Source organism: Phyllopteryx taeniolatus, chromosome 5 (assembly GCF_024500385.1).
Source record: "Phyllopteryx taeniolatus isolate TA_2022b chromosome 5, UOR_Ptae_1.2, whole genome shotgun sequence".
Taxonomy (NCBI): Eukaryota; Metazoa; Chordata; class Actinopteri; order Syngnathiformes; family Syngnathidae; genus Phyllopteryx; species Phyllopteryx taeniolatus.
The window spans coordinates 22,027,214-22,053,780 of NC_084506.1; the positions used below are offsets into that span (position 1 = coordinate 22,027,214).

General features: G+C 42.2%; 1 protein-coding gene across 4 annotated transcripts in view; it reads right to left on the reverse strand.

The window, feature by feature from the left end:
• The window catches only part of LOC133478295 (PDZ domain-containing RING finger protein 4-like), a 172,086-nt gene that overhangs the window by 65,787 nt on the left and 79,732 nt on the right, over positions 1 to 26,567 (reverse strand). The window contains exon 1 of one of the 4 annotated variants that reach the window (XM_061774193.1): positions 10,222 to 10,451. The exons of the other annotated variants lie outside the window; for them this stretch is intronic. Within the exon in view, the coding sequence (XP_061630177.1) occupies positions 10,222 to 10,290 (69 nt within the window). The 5' untranslated portion in view covers positions 10,291 to 10,451. Of the gene's footprint in view, positions 1 to 10,221; positions 10,452 to 26,567 lie in introns of those variants that run through there. 4 annotated transcript variants of the gene reach the window in all.

A 26,567-nucleotide genomic window follows, 5' to 3' on the forward strand; every position in this document is an offset into this window, starting at 1 on the left:
AATGATGAAGCTGTGTGGGAGCAGACAGTGAATCGGCTACAGTTTGTTAGCTAAAATGTCAGAGAAAATAAGCTGTAAGTGTCTAGCTGAGCGTGTTTTCAAGCCGCTGAACTCCAGTCGATAATGGCGGTTAATTCACAGTAAATGCTGTTTCAAAATGAGAAGAAAAATTCAACCTGGCCGAGACAATGACTGTACGGCTAACATCAGTTACGACAGTCCTGATATACGAGGTTTCGAGGTCACAAATGGCACACAATTAACTAGTTTGCGCAGTTGTGTATGAATATGTCATCATGTGGCACAAAAGGACATGATCAGTTACCACCCTACTTGCTGTTTTTCAGTTGTTGTTTTTTTATATTCATGGTCAAGACGGTCTGTTTTACATACAAACATTTAAGATAATTCTTTATGACTTTACTGTTGGCTTAGCCCAGAGTACGTTAAAACTCACACCTACAAAGCTTCAAAAATGTGTGTCCTCAGTTCCCAAACGTTTATTGAATGTTGTTAAAAGAAAAGGTGATGGAACACAGTGGTAAACATGACCCTGTCCCAACTTTTTGGGAACGCGTTGCAGCCATAAAAGTTCATGATTATTTGCTAAAAACAATAAAGTTTATCAGTTTGAACATTAAATATCTTGTCTTTGTAGTGTATTCAATTAATTATAGGTTGAACATGAGTTCCAAATCATTGTATTCGACCTAGGGTGTCTTGGTGCCAAATGCACGTGTGGACACCCTTATGCTTGAACATGGTGTTCGTTATGGACAATCCGTGACGAGCACAGAAGTCCAATAACAGAACACCCTTCGGGTTATGATCGGGGGGTCCGTTCCTCCCAATCACCGCCCTTCCAGGTCTCACTGTCATTGCCCACGTGAGTATTGAAGTCCCCCAGCAGAACGATGTCCCCCAGCGGGAGCGCTCTCCAGCACCCCCTCCAAGGACTCCAAAAAGGGTGGGTACTCTGAACTGATGTTTGGTGCATAGGCACAAACAACAGTCAGGACCAGTCCCCCCCACCCGGAGGCGGAGGTAGGCTACCCTCTCGTCCACCGGAGTGAACCCCAACGTACAGGTGCCGAGCCGGGGGGCAATAAGTATACCCACACCTGCTCGGCGCCTCTCACCGTGGGCAACTCCAGAGTGGAAGAGAGTCCAACCACTCTCGAGAGGACTGGTACCAAAGCCCAAGCGGTGTGTGGAGGCGAGTCCGACTATATCTAGTCGGAACTTCTCGACCTCACACACCAGCTCGGGCTTGGACACTCGGGTGAAGAGAGGGGGGGAGCTGTCAACTGATCACCACCTGGTGGTGAGTTGGCTGCGATGGTGGGGGAAGATGCCGGTCCGACACGGCAGGCCAAAACGTATTGTGAGGGTCTGCTGGGAACGTCTGGCAGAATCCCCTGTCAGAAGGAGTTTCAATTCCCGCCTCCGACAGAACTTTGCTCATGTTCCGGGGGAGGCGGGGGACATCGAGTCCGAGTGGACCATGTTCCGCGCCTCCATTGCTGAGGCAGCCGACCGGAGCTGTGGTTGTAAGGTGGTCGGTGCCTGTCGTGGCGGCAATCCCCGAACCCGTTGGTGGACACCAATGGTGAGGGATGCAGTCACGCTGAAGAAGGAGTCCAATCAGGCCTTTTGGGCCTGTGGGACTCCTGAGGCAGCTGATGGGTACTGGCTGGCCAAGCGGAATGCAGCTCTGGTGGTCGCTGAATCAAAAACTCAGGTATGGGAGGAGTTTGGTGAGGCCATGGAGAAAGACTTCCGGACGGCTTCGAGGAAATTCTGGTCCACCATCCGGCGTCTCAGGAAAGGAAAGCAGTGCACGACCAACACTGTGTATAGTGGGGATGGGGTGCTGCTGACCTCGACTCGGGACGTTGTGAGTCGGTGGGGAGAATACTTCGAAGACCTCCTCAATTCCACCGACACGCCTTCCCATGAGGAAGCAGAGTGTGGGTTCTCTGAGGCGGGCTCTCCTATCTCTGGGTTTGAGGTCACCGAGGTAGTTAAAAAGCTCCTCGGTGGCAGGGCCCCAGGGGTGGATGAGATTCGCCCGGAGTTACTAAAGGCTCTGGATGTTGTGAGGCTGTCCTGGTTGACAAGCCTCTGCAACATCGCGTGGACATCGGGGACAGTGCCTCTGGATTGGCAGACTGGGGTGGTGGTCCCCCTGTTTAAGAAGGGGGACCGGAGGGTATGTTCCAACTACAGGGGGATCACACTCCTCAGCCTCCCTGGTAAGATCTATTCAGGGGTGCTGGAGAGGAGGGTCCGTCGGGAAGTCGAATCTCAGATTCAGAAGGAGCAGTGTGGTTTTTGTCCTGGCCATGGAACAGGGGACCAGCTCTACACCCTCGGCAGGGTCCTTGAGGGTGCATGGGAGTTCGCCCAACCAGTCCACATGTGTTTTGTGGACTTGGAGAAGGCGTTTGACCGTGTCCCTCAGGGAGTCCTGTGGACGGTGCTTCGGGAGTATGGGGTACCAAACCCCCTGATACGGGCTGTTCGGTCCCTGTACGACCGGAGTCATAGTTTGGTCTGCATATCCGTCAGTAAGTCGGACTCGTTCCCGGTGAGGGTTGGACTCCGCCAAGGCTGCCCTTTGTCGCCGATTCTGTTCATAACTTTTATGGACATAATTTCTAGGCGCAGCCAAGGCGTAGAGGGGGTCCGGTTTGGTGGCTTCAGTATTGCATCTCTGCTTTTTGCAGATGATGTGGTTCTGTTGGCTTCATCAAGCCATGACCTCCAACTCTCACTGGAGCAGTTTGCAGCCGAGTGTGAAGCGGCTGGGATGAGAATCAGCACCTTCAAATCTGAGACCATGGTCCTCAGTCGGAAAAGGGTGGCGTGCCCTCTCCAGGTCGGGGATGAGATCCTGCCCCAAGTGGAGGAGTTCAAGTATCTTGGGGTCTTGTTCACGAGTGAGGGAAGAATGGAACGGGAGATTGACAGGCGGATCGGTGCAGCATCTGCAGTGATGCGGACTTTGTATCGGTCCGTTGTGGTAAAGAAGGAGCTTAGCCGAAAGGCGAAGCTCTCAATTTACCGGTCGATATACGTTCCTAACCTCACCTATGGTCACGAGCTATGGGTCATGACCGAAAGAACAAGATCCTGGATACAAGCGGCCGAAATGAGTTTCCTCCGCAGGGTGTCCGGGCTCTCCCTTAGAGATAGGGTGAGAAGCTCGGTCATCCGGGAGGATCTCAGAGTAGAGCCGTTGCTCCTCCACATCGAAAGGAGCCAGATGAGGTGGCTGGTGGCTGATTCGGATGCCTCCCGGTGAGGTGTTCCAGGCACGTCCCACCGGGAGGAGACCCCGGAGACGACCCAGGACACGCTGGAGAGACTACGTCCTTCGGCTGGCCTTGGAACGCCTCGGGATACCCCCGGAAGAGCTGGATGAAGTGGCTGGGGAGAGGGAAGTCTGGGCGTCCCTGCTAAAGCTACTGCCCCCGCAACCCGACCCGGATAAGCGGTAGAAAATGGATGGATTGATGGATGTATTCTGTTTTTATTTATGTTTAACACGTCTCAACTTCATTGGAATTGGGGTTGTACATTTTATTCCGTATTTTTTGGTAAGAACCAATAAAGTTGTTTACAAATCACTGTAAGTTTGGTATAATACATCTAAAATTCTAAATTAACTGTGGAAAAAAAAGATCAACAAAATTTTATTGGTTCTAGATAAACCTCATCAGCAAACCCAGGAAGGAAAACAACACCCATCACATTCGCACTTGGTGGACCCAACACAGTTGGACCGTGGCTTCACAAAAGGTGTGTTGATGATAGAAAACTTATCCTATGCTGTAAATAAAAGATGTCCTCCTTGCGAGACGGAGATTTGCAGGCCACGCTGAGAGAGGTGCACAAGCTTCCATGCAGAACACCCACGGTTGTGAGAAAAGCGAGGAGGCAATGGGAAGAAGCCAGCAAGTCATAAATCTCCCACCGCTCGTAGGGTCAGGCAAGAGGGAGTGTGAAGGCGGACGGGGGGGGGGTCGTCAAAATTGTCTGTGTGTGTGAGCGGAAAGGGAGGATGGCGGCAGCGAACCAACCGCCGTGACCGACTTCTGCTCCCTGAATCAAGCGGCGGTCGGTCATGCTGTGACACCAGCAAAACCACATCTGCCTCATTTGCATTTACACATTCACCCAATTCTGCATAATCGCCAGGAAAGACGTGTGTGTGTGTGTGTGTGTGTCTCAGAGTATAATACGGCAGTGGGGAGATACACTATACTGTATATATGAAAAATAGTGGAAGTGAGGATTAGGTCATGATGCCAGTGCTTCCTGCTGTTTCAACTCACTTCTACGGATCACTAAATCGCAGTACGCAAATTTGCTGATTTTGAATGTAAGGAACGGAAAATGCTCAAACCCCTAATTCTTTGATGTCTCTAAAAGACTGTCCTGACTGATTATCATTGTGTGTGTACTGTTAAGAGTGATTTTTCCTTCCCGATCTGCTCAGAAAAACAATGTGAGCTGACAATCGTAAATATTAAACCTGTTTACTGTATACAATTGCAAATCCTTATGTGTGTGTGGTCAACACCGAGTTAGTGATGGTGATTTGGAACTTAACGATAGACAATTAGGAAAAGATCTGAAGCTTGCACTATTAGCTGACACAAATTGAGCAACGGGTGGTGTTGAGTGTTTGCATAACAGGTCTCCCAAGTCATTTACCACAATAAAAATGACAAGGACAAGAGTTTGCAACTACAATGAAGTAAGCAGGTAAGTTAACAGTTAGCCTAGCTACGTACTTTTACGACTATTATTTCTCCCACACTTGGTGATTTTGTTTCATCATGTGTGGGGTCTCTCGCATGAAAAAAAAAAAAAAAAAAAAATAAAAAAAAAAATTCTCTGTGTACTTAAATACTGCCGTGCACATCTGTTCCTCGTTCAGTCTTTTATTACATGCTATATTACAAACGTATTAGTACACCAGGAAATTGCACCTACAGGTAGCAGCTATAACACACTCCTCTCTTCTGGAAAGACTAGGGTTGGGCATCGAGAATCGAGAACCGATTGGAAACGGGACAAACGTTCCGGTTCTCCCAGAGCCGTAGAAATGTAAAAATTTCGGTTCCCACTTTCGATGTCTAGTGCTCCAGCCACAAAGAAGTGGCGAAAAGTGGCGTAAACCAACTAAGAAGAACGCACACGATGACGTGTTTGTGCCAAACGGCGGCGAACAAAAGTGTGTCTTAACTTTGTTAAAATGAATGACCAGTCGCCTCAGTGCAACACTTGGAATAAGATTACATTGTGCAAAGCAGGATTTCACGATGTGTAGCATCTGACGCGCTCCGAGCCTCAGCCTACACCGCGCGGAGCTTCAGTGAAGTCAACTCTCAGTCAACTAGGTGAGTGAAACAATCAAATACGTCTATGCCAACATTGAGACAGCTAACAAGGTAAGGTTGCTTGCACTTTTGCACTAATGGTTTTTAGCGTTTATTTTAGTCTTCAATGTAAGCGCCGATGACCCAAAAAAAAAAAAATAAAAAAAAAAAAAAAAAAAAAAAAAAAAAAGGCTAAACATTGGGCTAAAACTTCAGTCCTAGTTCATCCTAGCAAGTCTTTATAGACGGTGCTTTGTGCACTGGGACACAAGAGGCAAGCCTTTCCCAAACTGTTTCCACAAAGTTGGAAGCAGAGAATTGTCCAAAATGTCTTGGAAAGTACTAAGGGTTCTAGCCTAGCCCTTGACATGTCTGAAGAGTGGCTTTTTTAGGATACACTTCCTGTCTTTCTCCTCACGGTTTTTGTCCCCTGCATCTTCTCAGCTTTAGCCCTCAGTGGGCGATCATAGAGAAGATGCTGATGTTTTGACTCCAGTCTAAAGCAGCTCAGTATATCAGCGGGTGGACAGACCTGGCCGAGAGTTTCTGCTAACAGCGAACCGCCTCCTCAGCCTAACCCCCACCTCATGGAGCTAATCCCTGTCGCCAGTCCACCATAAAAGGATTACTTGCTGGCACAGTGTGCAGAGGATATCTGCCGTCCTCAAGGTGCTAGCGAATGCCAAGCTTCATACTGCTTTAACTTCCTTTGTTCGCCCCACAATATAGACAAATGTACTGGAAAATGGGGAGTATAGGGGGATAAATATGGAGCAGGTTCTCATTACATTCTTCTAGGAAGCTCTTTCATCATCCAAGAGTTCCTTGCTTTGTGCACTGGGTAACCGAAATATGCCTTCCCCAAATGATTCCCACAAAGTTAGAAGCATAGAATTGTCCTGGTGAAGCGGGGTTCACACACAGCGACAATCGGGCCAAATTTGAGCATTTTCTCTCCCTTGTGATTAAAATCAACATTGGACGATTCTCTGATGTCTCTAAAGACTGTCCTGATCGATTATCCTGTGGTGTAGGGTGTTATGTGGCGCTCAGACTACACGACTTTTATTGTCGTTCACGACGGTCGCTACGTCAGATTACAGACATGGTGACATAAATTTGTTCTGTGTCTTGGACCGGCCAAGTGGCCACACCACGAGTATGACACCAACCAGACCCTGCCTGATCATGGCATGCTGTGAGAGAGAGGCTGGTCCAAGGGCACAGGTGTTTAGGGAGGTGAGACAAGCAGCTGTCAATCAGACATGACAATAGAAGCACTTTGTGTCATGGAGGTGTCTTCTGCTCGGAAAGGGCAGAAAAAAAAGGAGACTTTGGACTCGTTCCTGGATGGTGGGTAGAGGGCAGTATGGGCTGTCTATCCTCCAAACAGAACTTGAGGTAACGAATTTGTTAACACCTTAATGTTCGCGAATAGCTCTTAGCTAACGTTTGCTACCAGCTTTGCTATAAACAGGAGGGCAAAATATTAAGGATTTGGCTACTGTCTGTCTTCCTATTGGTCAGTTGGATAATCCTAAGAGAGGACCACGGAGGACATGTCACACTATGCGGAAAAATAAAAAAAAATTCTGACACGCCAGACTTCCTGTGCTGTGGTCCGAGATGCCAGACCCCCAATTTGTGATTATGTCACAATACAAGGGGTAACGACATTTGTTCTGCAACTCATAACCCAATAATCGGCCATGACAGTCAACGTTTGTCTGCGACATGTCTGTCGGGTCAAAATCGGGCGAAATTCGTGTAACCTGAGCACGGCGTTAAGTGTGGTTTCTCCCTTCCAACGGTCGGGGATGACAATCGTAAATGTTCAACCTGTTCAATATTTACAATCGCAAACGCTTATGTTTGTGGTCAACATCAGGTTTGGCAAAGCCACAGACTCTGGAGTACACCACACACTGTAAACACAGCAAGCCCACACATTTTTTACTCTCATTGTGTAGTGTCTTTCACAAGTGAAGGTGAAGATGAAGGTCCGAGTCCAACCCCAGATTGACTGATTGATTTGCAAGTTTGTCTCATTATCATCCATCAGTCAATAACAAGAGTATATTGACTGAATTGAAGCTTTGCAAACCAGTACACTACCAATGTCTTGTGTCTCAATATCTAAATCCATATAGTGTAATATAAACAGGCCATCAGTGGACGCAACGTTCCTTTCTTCCAAATCTACCAACAGTCTCATGCACACTTCCAAAGTGAACAATAGCCACCGCCGACCCGAGTTTGGCAGCGTGTCAAGCTGCACACACGCAGGCAGCGGTTAAGCCATCTTTTGTCTGCCGCCTCCACATCCACTCACAACGATGTTTCGCGCAGGACATTTTCCACGTCTAATTAATGCGCAGGGCGGTTGTATAAAACAGCTAATGAGAGCTGTGATCACAGCGGCGTGAAGGCAGGCGTTACGGAGGGAGAAGGCGAAGGAACGGGGTGCTTCACAGTTATTAGCCTGCCACTTGAACACGGCTGCTGAGAGGTGGTGGAGGTGGGTAGGTGAGCACTTGGTTGTGTATCAGGCATACCCACACACACCAATTTTGAGCTATTTTGCATTGCATATGAATAGCTTTGTGCGTGTCTGCAGGCATACATGAAATACTACATATTGTAGCTTTCCAGAGAAAACCTTGTAAGTCCACTTTGATCATTATTTTTTTTTACAGATTAGGAATCCTACATCTACTATTCAAAGTGTAAAGCTAAAAAAGCAATGTGAACATATTTTTAACAAGTATCTGCATTGGCACATATAGTAATTCCACTTTAGACCACAACCCCTATTCACTTTGTTTGGAAGACACAAAGCGAAGGAGCCAATCCCCATTAATTTGTTTGAATAAACCAAGTACCTGGTGGGTAAATTTCCCTGTAAAATATCAATGCAGTGATTTGATGGCATTGTTATCTTAGCGGAAACATGGTGTTTTACCTTACTGCCCACCGTTAAACGTTGTTTTTGTACTGTATGTTGAGGGAAGTTTATTTGTAAAGCCGTTCATCGCAAAAGAGTCTCGAAGGGCTTCACAGGCCCACAGTTGGCAACGATTTACGACATCTCCTAATCTAAACCTGCCAATCGGGCAAAGAAAAACTCAAAACCCCATTTGGGGAAATAAGAAACCTTGAGGGAACCGCGCAGGGAATCTCCCTTCCAGGATGACCAGGCTGCATTAGATGTCGAGTGGGCAACATTTATCACAGTCTGGTGCTGTACAATGTTCATTAAGATGGTATAAGAGTCCATTTAAAGAAAAAAGGCACTGCAGGGAAGAACATAAAAGTGTTTCCTTGTCGTACGAGTGCTCCTACTTACAAGATTTGTAGTTACGAACCGTTGCTTGGTCTATTTTTTGCTTTGTTGCGAGCCAAATTTTAAGCCTTAGATATGCCGTCGCACAATAGGGGGGGAATGGAGTAATTAAGGTAATGCCCTTGCATATGCAAGGGGAGCCGTAGTCGCTGATGCATTGCCAGCCTTTTATTGAATGGGACAGAGTCAAACGCACAAATACAAAATAAGAACACATGACTGTTTCAATAATTGACTAATAGTGCACAAATATTAATGAGATGTGTAAAAACTAAGTTTAAAGTAGACAAATTATGCATTTCCCCAACAATTTAAAACAATTTCCGAGGGTCTTAATAAAACGTGTGTGAAAATGCTTTGGCAAAAATATTCCAAGGACCAAGAATAATAGCACAAATTGGTTATAAAATTACGTCCATTTGAATATGCTTTTGGATTTTTGATAAAGAAATATTTTGTTTTTCAAAATGAATTCTATATAATTTTGTTTGCCTAGGACATGAAGGACATGTACAGTAGTTACTCAGATATCCATATTTCAAATGATTTTTGGGACATCAAGCAGTCCTGAAAGTGCCAAAAAGAGGGGTGTCCAAATTACAGCGTGAGGGCCAATTGTGGCCTGTCTTCCGATTTTTGGCGGCACACGGAATATACTAAAAATGTTTGACATGGCGCAAATTGGTTTAACATTGAACTTTTCTAGATATGCGAAGATGCAAAGAAACAATTTAGAACTAAATTAGTAATAAAAAAAAAAATCTTCGTAACAGTTTCAAAAGCAAAAATGGTTTCCTCCTCTTTCAGCTCCAAGTCAAGGTCTGATTTGTGAACACATCACACTCCTGATCCTCAAGTAAATGCTTTAAAAATGGTCAGCTCACTACTCATTGCTCTTGTTTTGGTCCTGAATGTGGAGCTGTGATTCAACTTTTATCAGTGTAGGGGCGGCTCTATTCTAAGTGTGCCACAGGGCTGCGGGCGGGCCACCCCAAAATTCTGAAAATTCCAACCTATTTTCCTTATCATCTTTAACAGAAAACCATAAAAACATTTTTGGGGAATTATAATGTATAACTTACATAATGGATTGGTTTCAGAGCATTTAATAAATAAAAGTAGGAATTTCAAAGTGGCCCCTTGCATCCTTTGATTTTTCTGTGTTAAAATCTTTGTCGCTTCGCAGTATACAACAACATTGTATAAATGCGGCCCTCAGAGGAGAAAGTTCAAACACTCCTAAATAAGGTGTGACAAACTCGCATGACGATACCGTGGGGATGATCCCAAACGCCTTGGGGTGTTATTCCATAAAAACAAAAGTTGCTCCCTCAGCACAGGATGAATGAGCTGCATGCCAACAACTCTATCAGCTCATTCCTCACCAACACATCTCTTGACCAGAAAAGAGCCACTCTCTCTCCCGCATTTCATTTCAATCCCTTGTTCACTCCTTCAATGCCATCTGATCAACGACAAGCGGCTCACCTGTGCAATCTCATACAGCAGCTTGTAGTGTTCCTCGCGCTTCTGTAATGTACACAGATTGCAGCCCATTATAGTTATCGTGGAAACGGCAGGCGTCCAATTCTCCCCGGTGACGGACACAAGGGGGAGAGGGGGGAGTTCAGGGTCCACACCGCGCTGCTTCTCATCCGTCACTCCTCGGCCAGCATCTTCTGGGAGGTGCGCACAGCTTCAGCATCCGCCGCCGTGTACTGCGCTCCGCTCACACGCGCTCGCACGCCGGAGTTGTGGCTATGCCAGGGACACTCCCCCTCCCGTGACGACGACGACGCTCGCAGCTCATGAATAATGAGACAGGTGGTTTAAGCGGAGGGTTTGGCAGGAGGCGGGGTCGGAGGCGGAGATTGGAGGAGAGAGGCGGATCTTGAGGGGCTCGAGGGAGTCGGATTATTACGACCGACACGCCGTTAGATGGTGAGGCGTCTTTTTGTGAGGAGCTTTTCACTGACTACTCGACTGCTCCATAAGCGGATAATCTGTCTCAATGAATTAGAACAGGATAGAAAAGTTGATTTATTTCAGTAACTCTATTAAAAAAGTGTAACTTATGTTATACAAAGTCATGGTATAATCAAAAAGGCATTATGTATGCATAATGCTGATTTCTAACTAATGTCTTGAAACTAATGTATTGAAAATTATACTGATTGTTTCTAATGTCACATTAAAATTTCTTAAAATGGTGAAATTCGGGTTTTGGATTTCTGTAAACTGTAATCATCCATCTTTGTGATCAGAAATCGGTCTGCTGTCAGCACAAAAACAAGGATCAGATCGGATAGGACTGGATATAAAATTTCAAATTTTACCACTCTTATACAAGCAGTCCTTTCCCTGCTCCGCTTCAGCAGTTCTATTCAGATGGCATGAAGAGCCCACGTCATCACAACAACAGGTTGCTAAGATGCTAACATAGTAGCAAATAGTAAGAGTGAATGTTGCTTGCTTAAAGCAGTTTATTAACACTCCAGTCTAAGTTCACTGTAAACCTAAACTCACATGACAAAATAATTACACCTATTGAATGTTCAAATACCTCACAGCCTTTGTTTCTTTCTTCGTTTTTGTTCACAAAAATCATTAGCTCAAAGCTAACACGCAATGAATGAAAAACACCACTGAAGAGCTAACGAAAATTAGCAATGAACTCGCGGGCATTTTTATCTCTGAAAAAAATGAAAATGGTACACAAACTCTGTATAATCACACACAAACAGGCAATGTAACAATACTCTGGCATATATTCTTCAAACTGTGAAAAACGAGTTATATTAACAATATTTGATCGTGACTTCCCCTACTTTTTTTGTTACTGCAAGCGTGTATCTCATTGCGTGTATCACACTGCCCCTCAGAGGTCAAGATGTGGACAGCAGGACCAGTGATTGTCAATAAAACTAAACCTCAGTTGCATTAAGAAGTTCAATAGTGTATTGCCGCATGTGTGGAGAAAGAAAATAAAATATTCCCACCATATCCTGGCAGTAAAAAAAAAAAAAAAAAAAATTGAATTGAACTTTTCATTGTTATTTTGCACTTTGCATTTGTATCAATTATTTATTGAGATTATTTTTCATGGTTTTCAAATTTATTTTTTTTATTTCATCTAGTCAAATGTTGAAAACTCTTATATTTAAGTGAAGCAGTGGTTATGTTGCAATCCTCTCGGACCCTCCACATCCCGGTCACCAGCTCTTCCAGCTCCTTCTCTCAGGTAGGCGCTACCGATCAATGCAAACTAGAACTAGCAGACATTCCAACAGTTTCTTCCCTCTTGCAATCAACTTCTTAAACACCTAACCTAGAATTACATTGCAACATGCTGGCAATTTTTTGTCTTTTTGTCTTGAGTTTGTTGTCACATTTCTGTCGGGCCAATTACATATCACTCGTGCACTCACTGTAGTAGTCTCACCACGCTGCACTATTTGCATATCTGTTGTTGACCAATACTGGCCATTCATGCCAGAGTAGCATCTGCTCCATTTGCACACTGAGTGAGGATAATCTGCAACATTTGCACAATCAACATTGTCCCAGACTATCGTACTACTCGCTTGAAGTCTCGGCGCCCTTTGCACAATGGTCATTGCACCAGACTATTGCAATATTAGTCATTCGAACTGCTCTAAGTGCTAGAGGACTCTGCATCTTTTTGCACAATTGTCAAAAAAACAAAAAAAAAAAAAAAATGTACCGGCATTACCAGATAACGAGCAACCCTTTACTGCTCGGTGACTGTTTTTCTCAATGTCTTTATGTCTCAAAAGTGTTCTCTGTCAATTGACTGTCTGTTGTCATACTAGAGCGGCTCCAATTACCAGAGACAAATTCCTTGTGTTTTTTGGACATACTTGGCAAATAAAGATGATTCTAATTCTGGTTGTAGTTATTTTTCATGATTTTCTAATATATTTTTTATTGACATCATGTAACCCATTGGTTAATAATAAATGGGTCCGTTTTTCTCATACCTATTGTTGCTGATTATTGTTCTCTGAGTAATATGACTTCAAGTCTTTTGTAATATTCCATACAACAAAATAAGTAAAGTATGTATGATTATTGGTTATATCTGATCGGACCGATATTGATATCGGCCAAAATTCAAGGTTACAATACCGGTATCGGATCGGAAGTGAAAAAGTTGGATCGGGACATCCCTAGAAATGATACAAAAATCATTAAATATTTTACGCTGTAGTGAATCACTTTTCACTTTTTTTTTTTTTTTATTAATGGATGAAAAAGTTTTTCACGATAGAGTCATCCCACGCTATATCGCGGTTCACTTTTTGCGAGTTCAGTGCGTCGCAATTTTTTTTATTGTACTGACACTATATTGCCACAAGTATCGCTCAACTTCCTTGACTCATATGATCTCAAGTGACATCGGCTTCTTAATCAATAGGGTTTAATATGACATCGGCCCACCTTTTACAGCTACAGTATAACATCTTTAATTCTTCTGAAAAGGCTTTCCACAAGGTTCAGGAGTGTGTGTTGGGAATTTTTGACCATTCTCACAGAAGCGCATTTGTGAGGTCACACAGTGATGTTGGACGAGAAGGCCTGGCTCTCAGTTCTGCACTCGAATTCATCCCAAATGCGTTTTATCAGGTTGGTGTCAGGAGTGCAGGCCAATCATGTTAATTCACACCAAACTCTCGCATCCATGTCTTTATGGACCTTGCTTTGTGCATTGGTGCACAGTCATGTTGGAACAGGAATGGGCCATCCCCAAACTGTTCCCACAAAGTTGGGAGCAATGAATTGTCCAAGAGCTCTAGGTATGCTGAATCCTTCAGAGTTCCTTTCACTGGAAATAATGAGCCAATATTTTGTACAATTCCATGCAACCAAATTTGTGGGAACAGTTCTTCCATTTCTTATGGTCCATATGCCAAACGCATCTGCCTGCCAAGTGTCACTTTCTTTTTTAAAATGCTTGCCATTTCCCAAGCTTAAAAACAAAGACAATCTGAAATGTTGGTGCTGAAGAACATGAAGTAGAGTATATACACATGATTTGCTTACGCGGGCCACATGAAATTATATCATAGAACCCCTATCAGATCTGAACCCCGGGCCTTGAATTTGACACCTGCACTTTATTGTATTTCAACTGTGGGATTGGATTATGCTGGAATAAAATAATCAAACATTGACTTGGTTCTTTGTGTTGAACTAACAGTACAATTAGTTAGAAAATGTTTTAAATAATCACCATATTGTACATGTATGTTTCTTTTCCTGAAAGGGGCTGATACAGGCCTTAGGATTTTGTTGTAGTTTATGTAGCAGTGACAGGTTTTTATGATTTTGGAGCCATTTTACAATGGAAATGGTTCAAAATTGACCCGTTTACACCACTAATGGGGCCAATTTGTCTGCTTCTAAAGGCGCAGAAAAAATAAATTACTGAAGAAAGGTCTTTACATTTTTTCTACTTGCACAGTTTGAGCAAAGTATTGAGTAGGCTAAAGACAAAGAAAAAAAAAACGTATCATATGTTACAGCTATCAAAAAGTCCCAAATCATCATCAAGAAATATCACATAAGAATCAGCAAAAAATAAAAATGATTATTCAATGCTTTTAATATAGAAATCAGGAAGAAGTTGTTCTTTACTGAATATGAGTTAAAATTGTTGAATTGAACTACTGAAATAAATGCTTCTCTATTATATTCTAATTTATTGAGATGCACCTGAATATATCTCTTGTGAATGGCCTTTGTTAATTTACACATTTTAGCACCCCCCCCCAAACAGTCCTTATAAGGAGATAAAATACATGCTTTAGATTTCAAGGTCTAAGTAATTCCACGTTTTCTGTTGTCAAGCAGTTGAGAAATAAGTGAGATGAACACCCCCCCTACTATATTTCAGTAAAAGGATAATATATTAGAAGCCAAGCACACATCTTCAGGGCTGGATTAGGTCGTTATTTTTACCATAATGCTGCAACTCCCAACTGTCTCAACAGTCAAACGTGAATTGACCTTGTTTGTTAATGCTGACACTGGGTTAAAAATAATTGGGGGACACAGCTTATTGCAAATTTATAATGCGACAAACGCCACAGGTGTCGGCAGCAATGGCAGGTAAATTAGCAAACAGCATATATGGATTTCAGAGAAAATCCACATCAGCTACCATCTCCCCTCAAACTGCGATAATTGCTATACCTTCACTATTATCGTCTCCACTGTGAAATTCTCTCTGACGAGCGGGAAGCCCGGCTAACGAGCAATAATTGTTAACAAATTGGCCTCCCAGCCATCGACGGGGCCTTGCTGCGCCGAATAGAGTAGATGAGCGCTCATCAGCGGGGCTAGTGGGCATCCCGTCCCCGGGGACGACCATAATCCGATTTTCTAGGCTTTAATTTTGTGCGATTGCCTGGAGGCGAGCCAGACGGAAAGCTACATCACACGGCACCATTACGGCTAATACCATCCAGCACTCTGCTGTACCCTGTGTCCACCATCCATATAAAAACGTCCTCAAGAATTAACAAGGTGAGGGCTTTCTGCTGTTGCTAGGCAATTGTAAACCCAAAAAGTGACATTAGCAGGTCATGTTGGGAGGGATAAGCCTCTTTCATACAAACATCCTGCAAAATGGAACTGGCATTGTTGGACATGTAGCTTTATATACAGAACTAGGGTTGCAACATTTCGAGAAAGTTGATAACTTTACATGGGAATTAACAGGAATTTATAGAACTAAACGGGAATACGGGATTTACAAAATTGAACGTTGGGCTCGTAATAGGGAGCTTTCGTACGGATCTGTACCAAACTCGCCCGCCTGCCCATGTCACTCAACCTCTCATTTCCTGGAATCGAGCACCCACACAAAGCATGCGTTTATGACTCAGTCTGTTTTGTTTCCTGTTGAGTGAGCATCACCCCCCGCGTTCATTCGAAGCATTTTACAACAATGCATTGTTATTTTGTTCTTGATTGAGTACGACTGCTAAATAGGGCATAATGGGAAAAAGAAAGTGCCAGAGATGTATGGAAAGGCTGCATCAGTGATCAGTTTTATAGTTTAAGACTTTATTAAGCCTTAATAAAGCTAAAAGTGATATTACATGTTTATATATCCATTTCATTAGTCATTTACATGTACATCACATTGTGTCCTGTATGTAAAACTATAGTTATCATCTAGGCAATGTATTTTTTTGTGAACATTTTTGAGTGTCTGGAACGTATTAATTGGATTTACATTATTTCTCATGAGAAATAGTGCTTTTGTTTTTATATATTAAATTTTTGTCAGATATTTTCGAAAGGAAAATCACGAAAACCGAGGTTTCATTATACTGTATTGTAATGCCGTCATGTGGGCAAGAGCAGCTTTTTAATTTACATGGATGTCCACTTATGACAAAACAAAATGTTTATATTTATGCTTGAATATGATATCTTTTAAATTAAATTACCCTTGATTCCCAGTTAATTCCAATAAAGTCCTATAATTTCCATGGAAAGTTTCCAGTTTTAAATGTTTAGAAGATTCCCTTAACATCCTATGGAAATTTACGAGAAACTTTTCTGAAACTTACCGGAAATGTTCCTAACCTTTGTACTCGTATATAGAACACAGAAATGTTTCACAATAACATTGCGTTATGCACTTTCACACAGTGACACACCATCCTACAACCAGATAATAATAATAAATGAGAAAATAATAATATAAAATAATAAAAATGACAGCTTTTAGAGGCAGCGTAAAAGGGGCCATAATTTTATACAGTGGACCCTCGAAATGGTTCAGCCACTGAACACACAAACATTCGACACAAAAAACAAATAAACTGTCAAGTAGTCTAAAAGTCAAAAACCAAACATGATAATGGGACTCTGTATCAACTGATGTTCGATTCCTCTCTCTGTTTCAGTTTCATTATTTCCCATTGGGAACAAATCAGACATCAACCTCTGTATTTCTTATGGTAATGCAAAATGAAAAAAGAAACCGATGGTTGAATTGTGTTCGACCTCTGCGACCTCCACTGTATTTCTTAAGTGAGTATTGCGAATCTGAAATAATCCTCTGGAATTGATTATGTCTGCGAAGTGAGGTCAACTTAATTTGATACATGTACCATGTTTGACTGAGCTACAAGGCTCTGTTGCAAGAAAGAAGCGAGACAGTTATTTAAATTGCTTGTAATTGAGGAGGTAGTTGACGTGGACACTTTGGGGGGTGGGGCAAACACAATGAGCTCTCTACACAGAAAAAAGACAAATACAAGAGCCCCAGAATGTGCTGACAATGTCCATTATTAGCTGGCGCGGAGAAATGACCGTTACTTTGTGACGTGGCAATCAGTGACCCCTGAGGTTAAGATGCTCATCAGTCACCCAAATGGTCCATCTCATCATCTGTGAAGCGAGACTGATATAGTAGCCCTCTGCCTGCGGTCAAGCAGCTCCACTCGATGGGACTCACCGAGTGACGAATGCTCTTGGGAAAGTGCATTAAAGTTGATAAAAGCTCTTCCCAATCACTTTACGGCCATAGGTTTTACATAGTGACAGGCTGAATTCTATATCTAGTGCGACCTAAGGAGTGGGGGTGAGCTGCACACGATGGTTTCATTCAGTAAAACCATTTACAGATAAACAGTGATACCTTGACTTGCGAGTGCTACAACTTACTGTATTTAGTTTTTCGAGTTACGAGTAGTCTCTCAGTTTTTTTGCTTCGAGTCGAAGCAAAAATGTTACTTGCGAGTGAGCTTTTTTCCAGCCATGGGTCCTAAGAAAGTGAGTGCTTAGAAGAAGCAGATAATGTCGCTTTGGCCCTCCCTCAGCATGCCATGTCCAGTATTCTGCTGTTCCTAGTTGTTTCAAACTCGTCTTACAATATTACCCTTAAAAATAAAGGGCTTATTAGGGCTTTGATTTTGGAAAAAATGCACCAGACATACGCATGTACATACACGTGGCGAAGACCGTAACTTCCACCAACTACTTAGGTAAGGTAAACTTAGTTTCTCCATGAGACACAAAGCTTGAGTTTATCAGCAAATAACTGGAGAAATGTTCAAAAGAAAAACAAAAAGCAAATCAGTGAATTTATGAATAGTGAACCGTGAATAAATTACTTATTAAATTAAGTATTGCTTCTGTTAAGCTATGTTTAGCACTTTTACTGGTTTTTATTTTGGTTGGTTTATATTTCCTCTTTTTGTTCCATCACCATTGGCTTGATAGGACTCTCAATTGGTGATATTGAGCTTTGATTTGGATCGTCTGTGACTGGTGTCCAGCATTTGAATCTCATCTGTCGCTGATGTTTGACAAGAATTAGCACTGGAGTGAAGACTGCTACGTTAAGAGTGTCGTGCTGGTTGACCGTTTAGTTGCCATTTGCTTGTCGGCGAGTGTTCAAAAGGTACAATATTATGTGCGTGTTATGTTTTAATCAGAGTTTGAGTTACCCGGGAGCCAATTGGAGCTAACACCTCAAAAGATCTGTGGCAGTTGTTTATTTTATTAAGTTAAAAATACTTAAATTAAGTCACTGTCTTCGCTGCTATTGTTTGTATCAAATTTATATGACTGGCCTTCCAGTCTCCTAAGTGTCCTTTCCCAGCATCCACCAGTCGTTCATCAGCCGGACAGCCCTTTGCCCGCTCGGGTAGAAACAAGCCCGCCACCGTGTTCATTCCCCCAGTTAATGGGCCTCACATCACAAGGCACGCCGAGCCGATCCGTCCTCGCCGTGATGGCTGTATTTTGAGCCCTCTTCAATTGCGTTTCTGACAAACTGATATTTAAGCTTCCCCTAAAACCCTGAGGTATAACCTTCAGCCAAGTGTGGAATGCAGCTATGGCCAGGCTGTAAACCTGTAGACCCTGAGATGTGCCAGTAAAACCTTATTCATGTTTTTCTACCCCATGTCGCACTGAAAATCGGAAGCCGTCAGAACGCTACGTCACCTTTAGGAAAGGACTTAAAAAGTTTACGCCTACTTAAACGCAATGGAAACAAATGAAAGAAGATGGAGCTGGTCATAACAGCTTTCACTTTTCTGGGAAGACTTTCTACAACAGGAACAAAGCAATGCTCACACGATGCACTTTCCGCCATTTATTAGGAGACAAACAGTCAAACACAAATACAAAAGACTTGCAAGGAGCAAATGTTAACACTGAACTGTGGGAAACTCCAGACGACACTCACACGAGTGCACGACAGTGAGTGTGTGTGTACGCGTGTGTGTGTGAGACTTCCGTCTTACACTTTTTAATAACGGAATATTTAATTAAATGTGCTAGTCATGTTTTATAAGTTTTTTTTAAATAATTTGTATTTTACAATAAAGTACCATTTTGCTACAACAGAAACGTAAAAAAAAACTGTTTTTGTGTGTGCTGAAACAGATTAATGGCATTTCAGTTCATTTCAATGGGGAAAACTGATTTGATATACAAGTCATTTGCGTTACAACTTTGGTAACGAAATAAACGTAACTCAAGGTATTTCCATAGATTTTGCTCAAGGGCTCCCTCTATACTTAAAATTACAGTCAGATTAAATTACAATACAGGGATAGCTGGAAAAATTGAAACCAACCAAAATCGACAGGAAATATCCGCCTCAAAGTCACAAACAACACTGGGACTGTCAAAATAATGTGTCGTATGCTTTTTCTTTTGCTTTTTGTGTTTTTTGTGTGTGCGCCGTTTTGGTTTTTTAGCAGTGTACCATAGATAAGATGTGATGGTAACCAATACTGAAAACTTACTGCAGTGTAGTGACCAAAGTGGTAAAAGTGTTTCTGTTCTGGCTGCTCAGCACAATATGGCCTATGAATTAAAAAAATAAATAAAATAAAATAAAAATAAATGTACGTGTTGAATCAACTGTATTTAAACTTAATGTGAAGAGACTCACCTCCCAGTTCCATTCACAGTCATCCGTCCTCATTACAGTTTAGTATGAGTACATGATTTATTAAGTTTTACTATGGCACGGTGAAATTGTGTTTGGCACATATGCCTCACAGTCAGGGGATCTGGGTTCAAAGCAGTGCTGAAACAGCTCTGTGGAGTCCAAATGTTCTCCCTGTGCTTGTTTGCTTTTCTCTAAGTACTCCGTGTTCCTGCCTGGTAAGTTTTCCATCAGTTGCATCAACTAACAAGCTACACCATGGCTGAGGAGCCACATTTATAAAGCAGAGAGATCAGTATCAAATTTTATGGATTCAAAGCTCTGGATTAGGGCAGAAGAGTGTGGCTCATCACATGCTGGCGGTAGAGACATCTTTATCCCAACGCTCACTTTCCGTAACCTAGGCAACACACAAAGTAGCACCTTTAAATAGTGGGAAATATATTTAAAATAAAGCATTCCAAGCTGTGATCCCGGGAGTGCATGGCGATGTCTGTGTGAAATACCAAGCATTCACAGACTTTGATACGAAAACTGATCACCCACTGCCTCCTGAGAACCGAAATGACCTGATTTAGGAGTAATTAAATGTCTGCCTTCTACGAATTCATCTCACTGGATTCAGTCTCTGGGATGGCAGCTCTGACAGTGGTCGGTCCAGCCGTGTCAGCACGCAAAGCGCACAGGTGGGGGCTTCAAAGCGAGCGCTTGGCAGTCAAAAACCGCGGGAGGCTGGCCAAAACATCTTTCTCAGTGGTGATAAATTATTAACTGGATCTTTAATTCATGTGGGAATGTGGCCGTGGCTATAAATAGCACATTATGGTGTGTAGCTTTGCATGATAACACATCTAGCGTTGCTTTCCAGGCAATCAACATTGTTTTGTTAAAATCTGTCTCTTTGATTTCAAATCTAGTTATTTCATTAAGGCTCCCACTCTTAAAGGGGACATGTTAGGGAAACTGTACTTTTCATTTTTTGTATAGAAATACTTGGGTCTCTGGATCTCTGGACTGATATGTACACTTGGTAAAATGTTTTCATTTTCTTAGGGTATTTGCCCTTCCCCCCCCAAACACACTGTGCTCTCGCTAGTAGATGCAAGCAACTGGCCATTGCCCATTCTCGCAGGATGCCGCATTTTGATCGTCGTCATAACAAAAGCTGGACTTGCCATTGGCTGACCAGTATAAACGTTTTCACCATGGTGTCACACATACCGGTACTTCAAGTGGTAAAATCTCTGATTGCAACACTCGTAAACAATGTCATTTGAGTACGGCAGAGCGAAACAATATGTCACGTGAGATCAATTGCTTCTAGTGAGACTAACGTCGACTGGCCAGAATTTACATTTCAAGAGGTAAGATGATTGAAAAATATATGTGGTGGAAAGTCAGACATAGTGAACATGATAATTGAGGGACCTGCTGAAAAGTTACTCTTCTGTTGCTCGGATAAAATGGTTAGCATGCTATATAGAGCTGATGTTAGCTAGCATGCTAGCCATTATACTTTGCTAAATTACACGAAGATAACCCAACTAAACCTTTTATACATACCAGTGAGAAAGTGTCACCCAAAAACCCGTTGATGGAGGTTTGGTTCCCAGGTTTTTAGATTTCTTTTGTTCTTGTTCAGACATTTTTTTTTTGTCCCCCTGGTTAAGAGGAAATTTCTTTGCTGACAGTTTCGGCAGTCCTTCCAGCCTTCGTCAGAGCTGTAACTGCTTCCTTGTTAGGGTTGGGCATCGAGGATTGAGAACCGATTGGAACCGGGATTAACGTTCTGGTTCTCCCGGAACCATTAAAATTTTAAAAATTCAGTTCCCAGTTTCGAGGCCTAGTCCTCCAGCCGCGAAGAAGAAGTGTCGAAAAACAACTAAGAAGCGGCGTAAACCAACGAAGAAGAATGCTCACGATGACGTGCTTGTGCCCAACGGTGGTTGCGGCGAAAAAAGTGCGTCTTAACTTTCTTAAAATTAATGACCAGTCACCTTGGAATAAGATTACATTGTGCAAAGGAGGCTTTCACGATGTGTAGCGTCTGACGCGCTCCGAGCCTCAGCTTACACCGCGCAGCTTCAGTGAAGTCAACTCTCAGACAACTGGGTGAGTGAAACAATAAAATAAGTCAATGCAAACATTGAGACAGCTAACAAAGTAAACGGTTGCTTGCACTTTTGCACTGACGGGTTTTAGCGTTTATTTTAGTCTTCAAACCACCGTAAGTGCCGATGACAAAAAAAAAAAGAAGCTTAATATAACATTAGGCTAAAACGTCACAGTAGCAACTTTACATCACATTGAATTGGGACAAAATTCACACAAACGTCTCACAGTATCACAAACACTAACCTTGTGCCTCATCGGTGGGTAGGGAAAGGAATCAACGTTTTATAGCATTTGGTTCCATCCACAAAAAATATATAAATAATAATAAAAAAATAATCGGTGTCGTGTGAAGTTACTTTTCATGCCAAAATACCGGTGCGTAGCCTTCAAAATAAAAGGCTATAAGCTTAAAACAGAAAGCCAAGTTAAAACTTATATACACATATAAACCAGTTGACATGATGAAACGGTCCCAAATAACTATTTCAACAATGCTATATTTAACTTTTAGCTGAAACATTAATTAATGAATATTAAGTCAATTAGGCTACCATAGGTTTGATATCGATACTGGTTATAAAGAACCTCGAGTCAAATGTTCATTTTAGTCTATGCTGCGGGCTGCTAAGAAAATGGATGTTCATAATTTGGACACCTTTTATTTAAACCATGGAAACTTCTTTGACCTAGCCCCCTAAAAGATTCAGAATCGAGAATCGTTTGGAACCGGAATCAAAATAAGAAACTGGAATTGGAACCGGAATCAATCAAATTCAAACGATGCCGAACCCTATTCCTGGTGTGAAGTGTCTAAAAACAGCTGGTCGGGTCAGAAAACCTTAAAAATTAAGTTCCCCGACCCGGCCAAGTCCGCTCTCCACCCAGTACCCAGTCTGTCCCTTTAGAAGTGGGTACCTCACCTTTAAAGCAGTCTTGCAATCTGCAACTACAGTATTTACAGCATCTACTCGATTTTAGGGGATCGTACTCGTCTGACTAGTAAATTGCATCCAACATTGACTGAAAGACTTAGGCATCCCTGCTGTATTCTTTCTGACATCACTCAAAATCAAGACAACTTGCAGTTACATCATTAAAAAAAATAAATCAATAGGGTTCCTGCTTCTGTACGGGATAATCATGACTAAAAATAACATCGTGACAAGATTTCTCTGTTATAATGTTGTCTGGGTGGAATAGCCACATCAAGCTGAGTCCAACACGCCAAGAATTTTGAAAATCGGATGATGAGTTCTGGAGAAATTGAGTTTTTTGTGTAGGAGAAAAATTGCCTTTATGGGGAACATTTTTGTGTGACACCACAGATATAAAATCTGGTCCAAAAATGCCTTCAAATTAGAGTAAAACAGTATAACTTGATTATTTCGCAACATATCTCCTGAACCCTTTTGTATTGTCTGCTACACAGGGAAACCCTTCTCCAATTGGCTGACAAGTTTCACTTTAAAATAAATACATAAATAAATAAATAAAATAAATTAAAAAAAATACAATAAAAAAAAAAAAAAAAAAAAAATCCAACAATAGACTTGTAGGGGCCGAAGGATTCTCCAAGTCGATGAGTCAAAATGACCATGCCATTTCATAAGGCGTCAGTTGCCCTGAAATCGCAACTTGAATAGCGCAAATTATTAGCATTATTGGTGAGAAGAGCCATATAATAGGTTGTGTACTTGAGCCATCAATTGTTTTTTTTCTGAAATGTATTTGTTATGGAGGATTTTAGAGGCAGAGAATTTCTCATTCCATGTTTTTAAATTTCCACAATGATGGTGGCCACTTGTCATGTACGTAGCTACTAAAAATTATGACTAACAGACCGTTGCTAAGGAACATTGAGCTACCACTCAACAATTTTACCTTGGGCGTCTGGACGTATTGTTTTTGGTATCATTCAAAATTAACAGACCAAACTTGGAGGAACACAATAATGATCCACAGTTTCAAAAATGTCTCTTGAAAAACAACAGATTTGTTGTTTGAATTGCTAACTCAGGCACCATTTCCACCATTCCAAAATCTGTTGGATTCTTGGTTTGATTCATTTGCCAAGGAGTAAAAAATGTCACCCACCAATCAAATATTTGACTTCAACCACCTTGCCCATTATGTCTGATATCATTCATAATCAATAGACAACTCATAGACAATAGACCATAGACAAGGTGCTAAAGAACAAGCATTCAAAATCAATGAAGCAGCTAAAGTTGCTTCATGTTAAGAGCATTATTTTGATATTCTAATATACATGGTTAAGAGTCACTGCATTGTTACGCAAGTCAAAGGTGGAACTCGTCACTGAAGCCAACGTGCATATCGGTCACATCATCGATTTCACACTCTTGAGAGAGTGGTCATCAATACGAGATGAGGCTGATCCATTCAGGCACTCAACATACGTTTTTAAAGTGAGCTTTGATTGAAATGACAAATACATTTAATTTTACAACTACTGACCTCTACTAGTGAAATACAGTGGTATATATTTATAATTTACTCCTATCAGTTAAAAAAAAAATGTTTAGACCATAATTTGATACACTATCGTGTTTCATCTTTTAGCATGTGCAAAGCATTCTGGGAATGATGATGTAGAATGGCTGTTGTAAAATTGTTACGTTGCTGCTCTCTGCGGAGCTAAGCTAGCCATTTTGGATGCAATTTCCAATCAGGACGGAATGCAAAAAAGGAGGTAAGCATTCATAGCTTTCCCAAAGAGAGAGAGTTGAGGAAACGGTGGGAGGATGCGGTCGGAAGAGTTGAGCTGCCGAAAGATCTGCGGCTCTGTTCTCGTCACTTCAGCCCAGATTCTTTCTTTTTATTCTTTCCTCACAAGGAGACTAAACGGCCACGTGTGACATGTGAAAGCTGAGCAAATAGACACGAAAGACATGAGGCGCTGGCCACGTACCTTGATCAGTCCACTTCAGCAGTAGCTACAACTACACCACTGAATATGACCAACTCGAGTTTCTTCACACCCGTCATCTTCAGCCTCATTTCTTGTGTCTTCCTCACTCTCCTCATTTCCCTGATCACACTCTGGCTCGAACTGAATTGGCTGAACAGCGTTCATCGCTGCCAGGGGCTGCTACTGTGGCTACTGCTAAAAACTCCGTGCGTCGGGCACATCTCCATTTGACGTCACGACCCAGAATGCACTGCGACAAAAAAACAATGGCGGCCTATTTTGAAATTACGATTTGTAAAAATACATAAATCTGGAAATGATTAGCGAAAGTTGTATCTTATTGTTATGTTACTCATGTCATGGTCTGTGTTTTGGTTTGGGTTGTGTTTAGTTTTGTTCCATGTTTTCCTGTGTTCCATGTTTGTCGTGTGCTCATTAGGTTGTTGTGTCCACCTGTTCTCGTCTACTTTGTGTCGACCAATCAGCTCTCTCCAGCCACTCGTGTTGTGTCCAGGTGTTCCTCGTTGTCTCGTCAATTTGTTTGTATTTAGTTCCCTGGTTTCTTTCAGTTCTTGTCGGTTCATTGTCGTTGTCACATGTTTTGCCATGTCATAGTCGCCAGTTGTTTTTATCATTGCGATTAAATATTATTATTTTGAGATTCCCGCACTCCTGCCTTGCCTCCCTGCTTCCCTGCAATTGGGTCCACCATGTTCTTGCCTTGCGTTCCTCGCCTTCGCCCTAACCACGTACGTGACAACTCAAGTCGAAAGAGATCATGTATACCAAACATGTCATTGCTATCGGAGTATTGTAAAATCTGGTATTTACACATACCGGTGTAATAGGTTTGTACTATTTTGGGAAGGCCTTTGAACGTGTATTTGACACACCAATTTATAGCAGCTAAGCTAAGAGACCTAGGCTCTTAACATGTCTGTGATTCACCATTTACTGTACTGATGTACAAACAAAATAAAATTGTGCCAATTGCTTGGCACGTACGGACAAACAATCGTTCACATTCACACCTATGGACAATTTAGAGTACTCAATGAACCTTACATGCATGTTTTGGAATTTGGGCGGACGCCGGGGAAAACACATGCAACCACGGGAAGAAGATGCAAAATCCATTGAACCAAAGGGGGCCACTCCTTTGGAAAGTCGAACCACACAATCTCTCAACTGTGGAGCAGACATGCTAACCACAAGACCACCACGCTGCAAACAAATACTAACCACATCTAAATTCCTCTCCTCACACTGAGAGAAAGTCACCTGTGCACCTTGAGGATCATCCCTAAAGCCTTGATCCAAACAACTCCAGAATCAGAATGGCCACACATTGTGTAGTAATGACAGCCAGAATGGATCACTGGCTTGTTATTCAGCCACAGATTAGTCTGGAATTATGATGAAATCCAGGATGCAGGAATGTTTTTTTTTTTTTCATCCTGCTGTTAAGATAACAAAAGCAGACGACAAGCAGCAGGAGGAAAAAAGACAGGAGAGGGAGATCTGTGTGATTTAACATGCTGTGCTGCTTGCCGATAGCGTGTGATGGGTTGTGTTGCAGCGTCGGAGCTGACAAAAGACACAGCGTCATATTCCATCACGCAGTAGTCTCAACAGTGTTTTATGCACACTTCATTTTGAAAATCTTGAAAAACTCCAGTACAGAAAGAACACATCTGAATCACGCACCCTAGGAACAACCTTAGCAAAAACTCAACAAAAGATAGCTTCAACCATACTAAAGGTGAACCAACTGAGGCTGAACTCAGTCTGCTCCAGGAATAAAATAATAAAAAAAAAAAAAAAAAAAACGAAACAAAT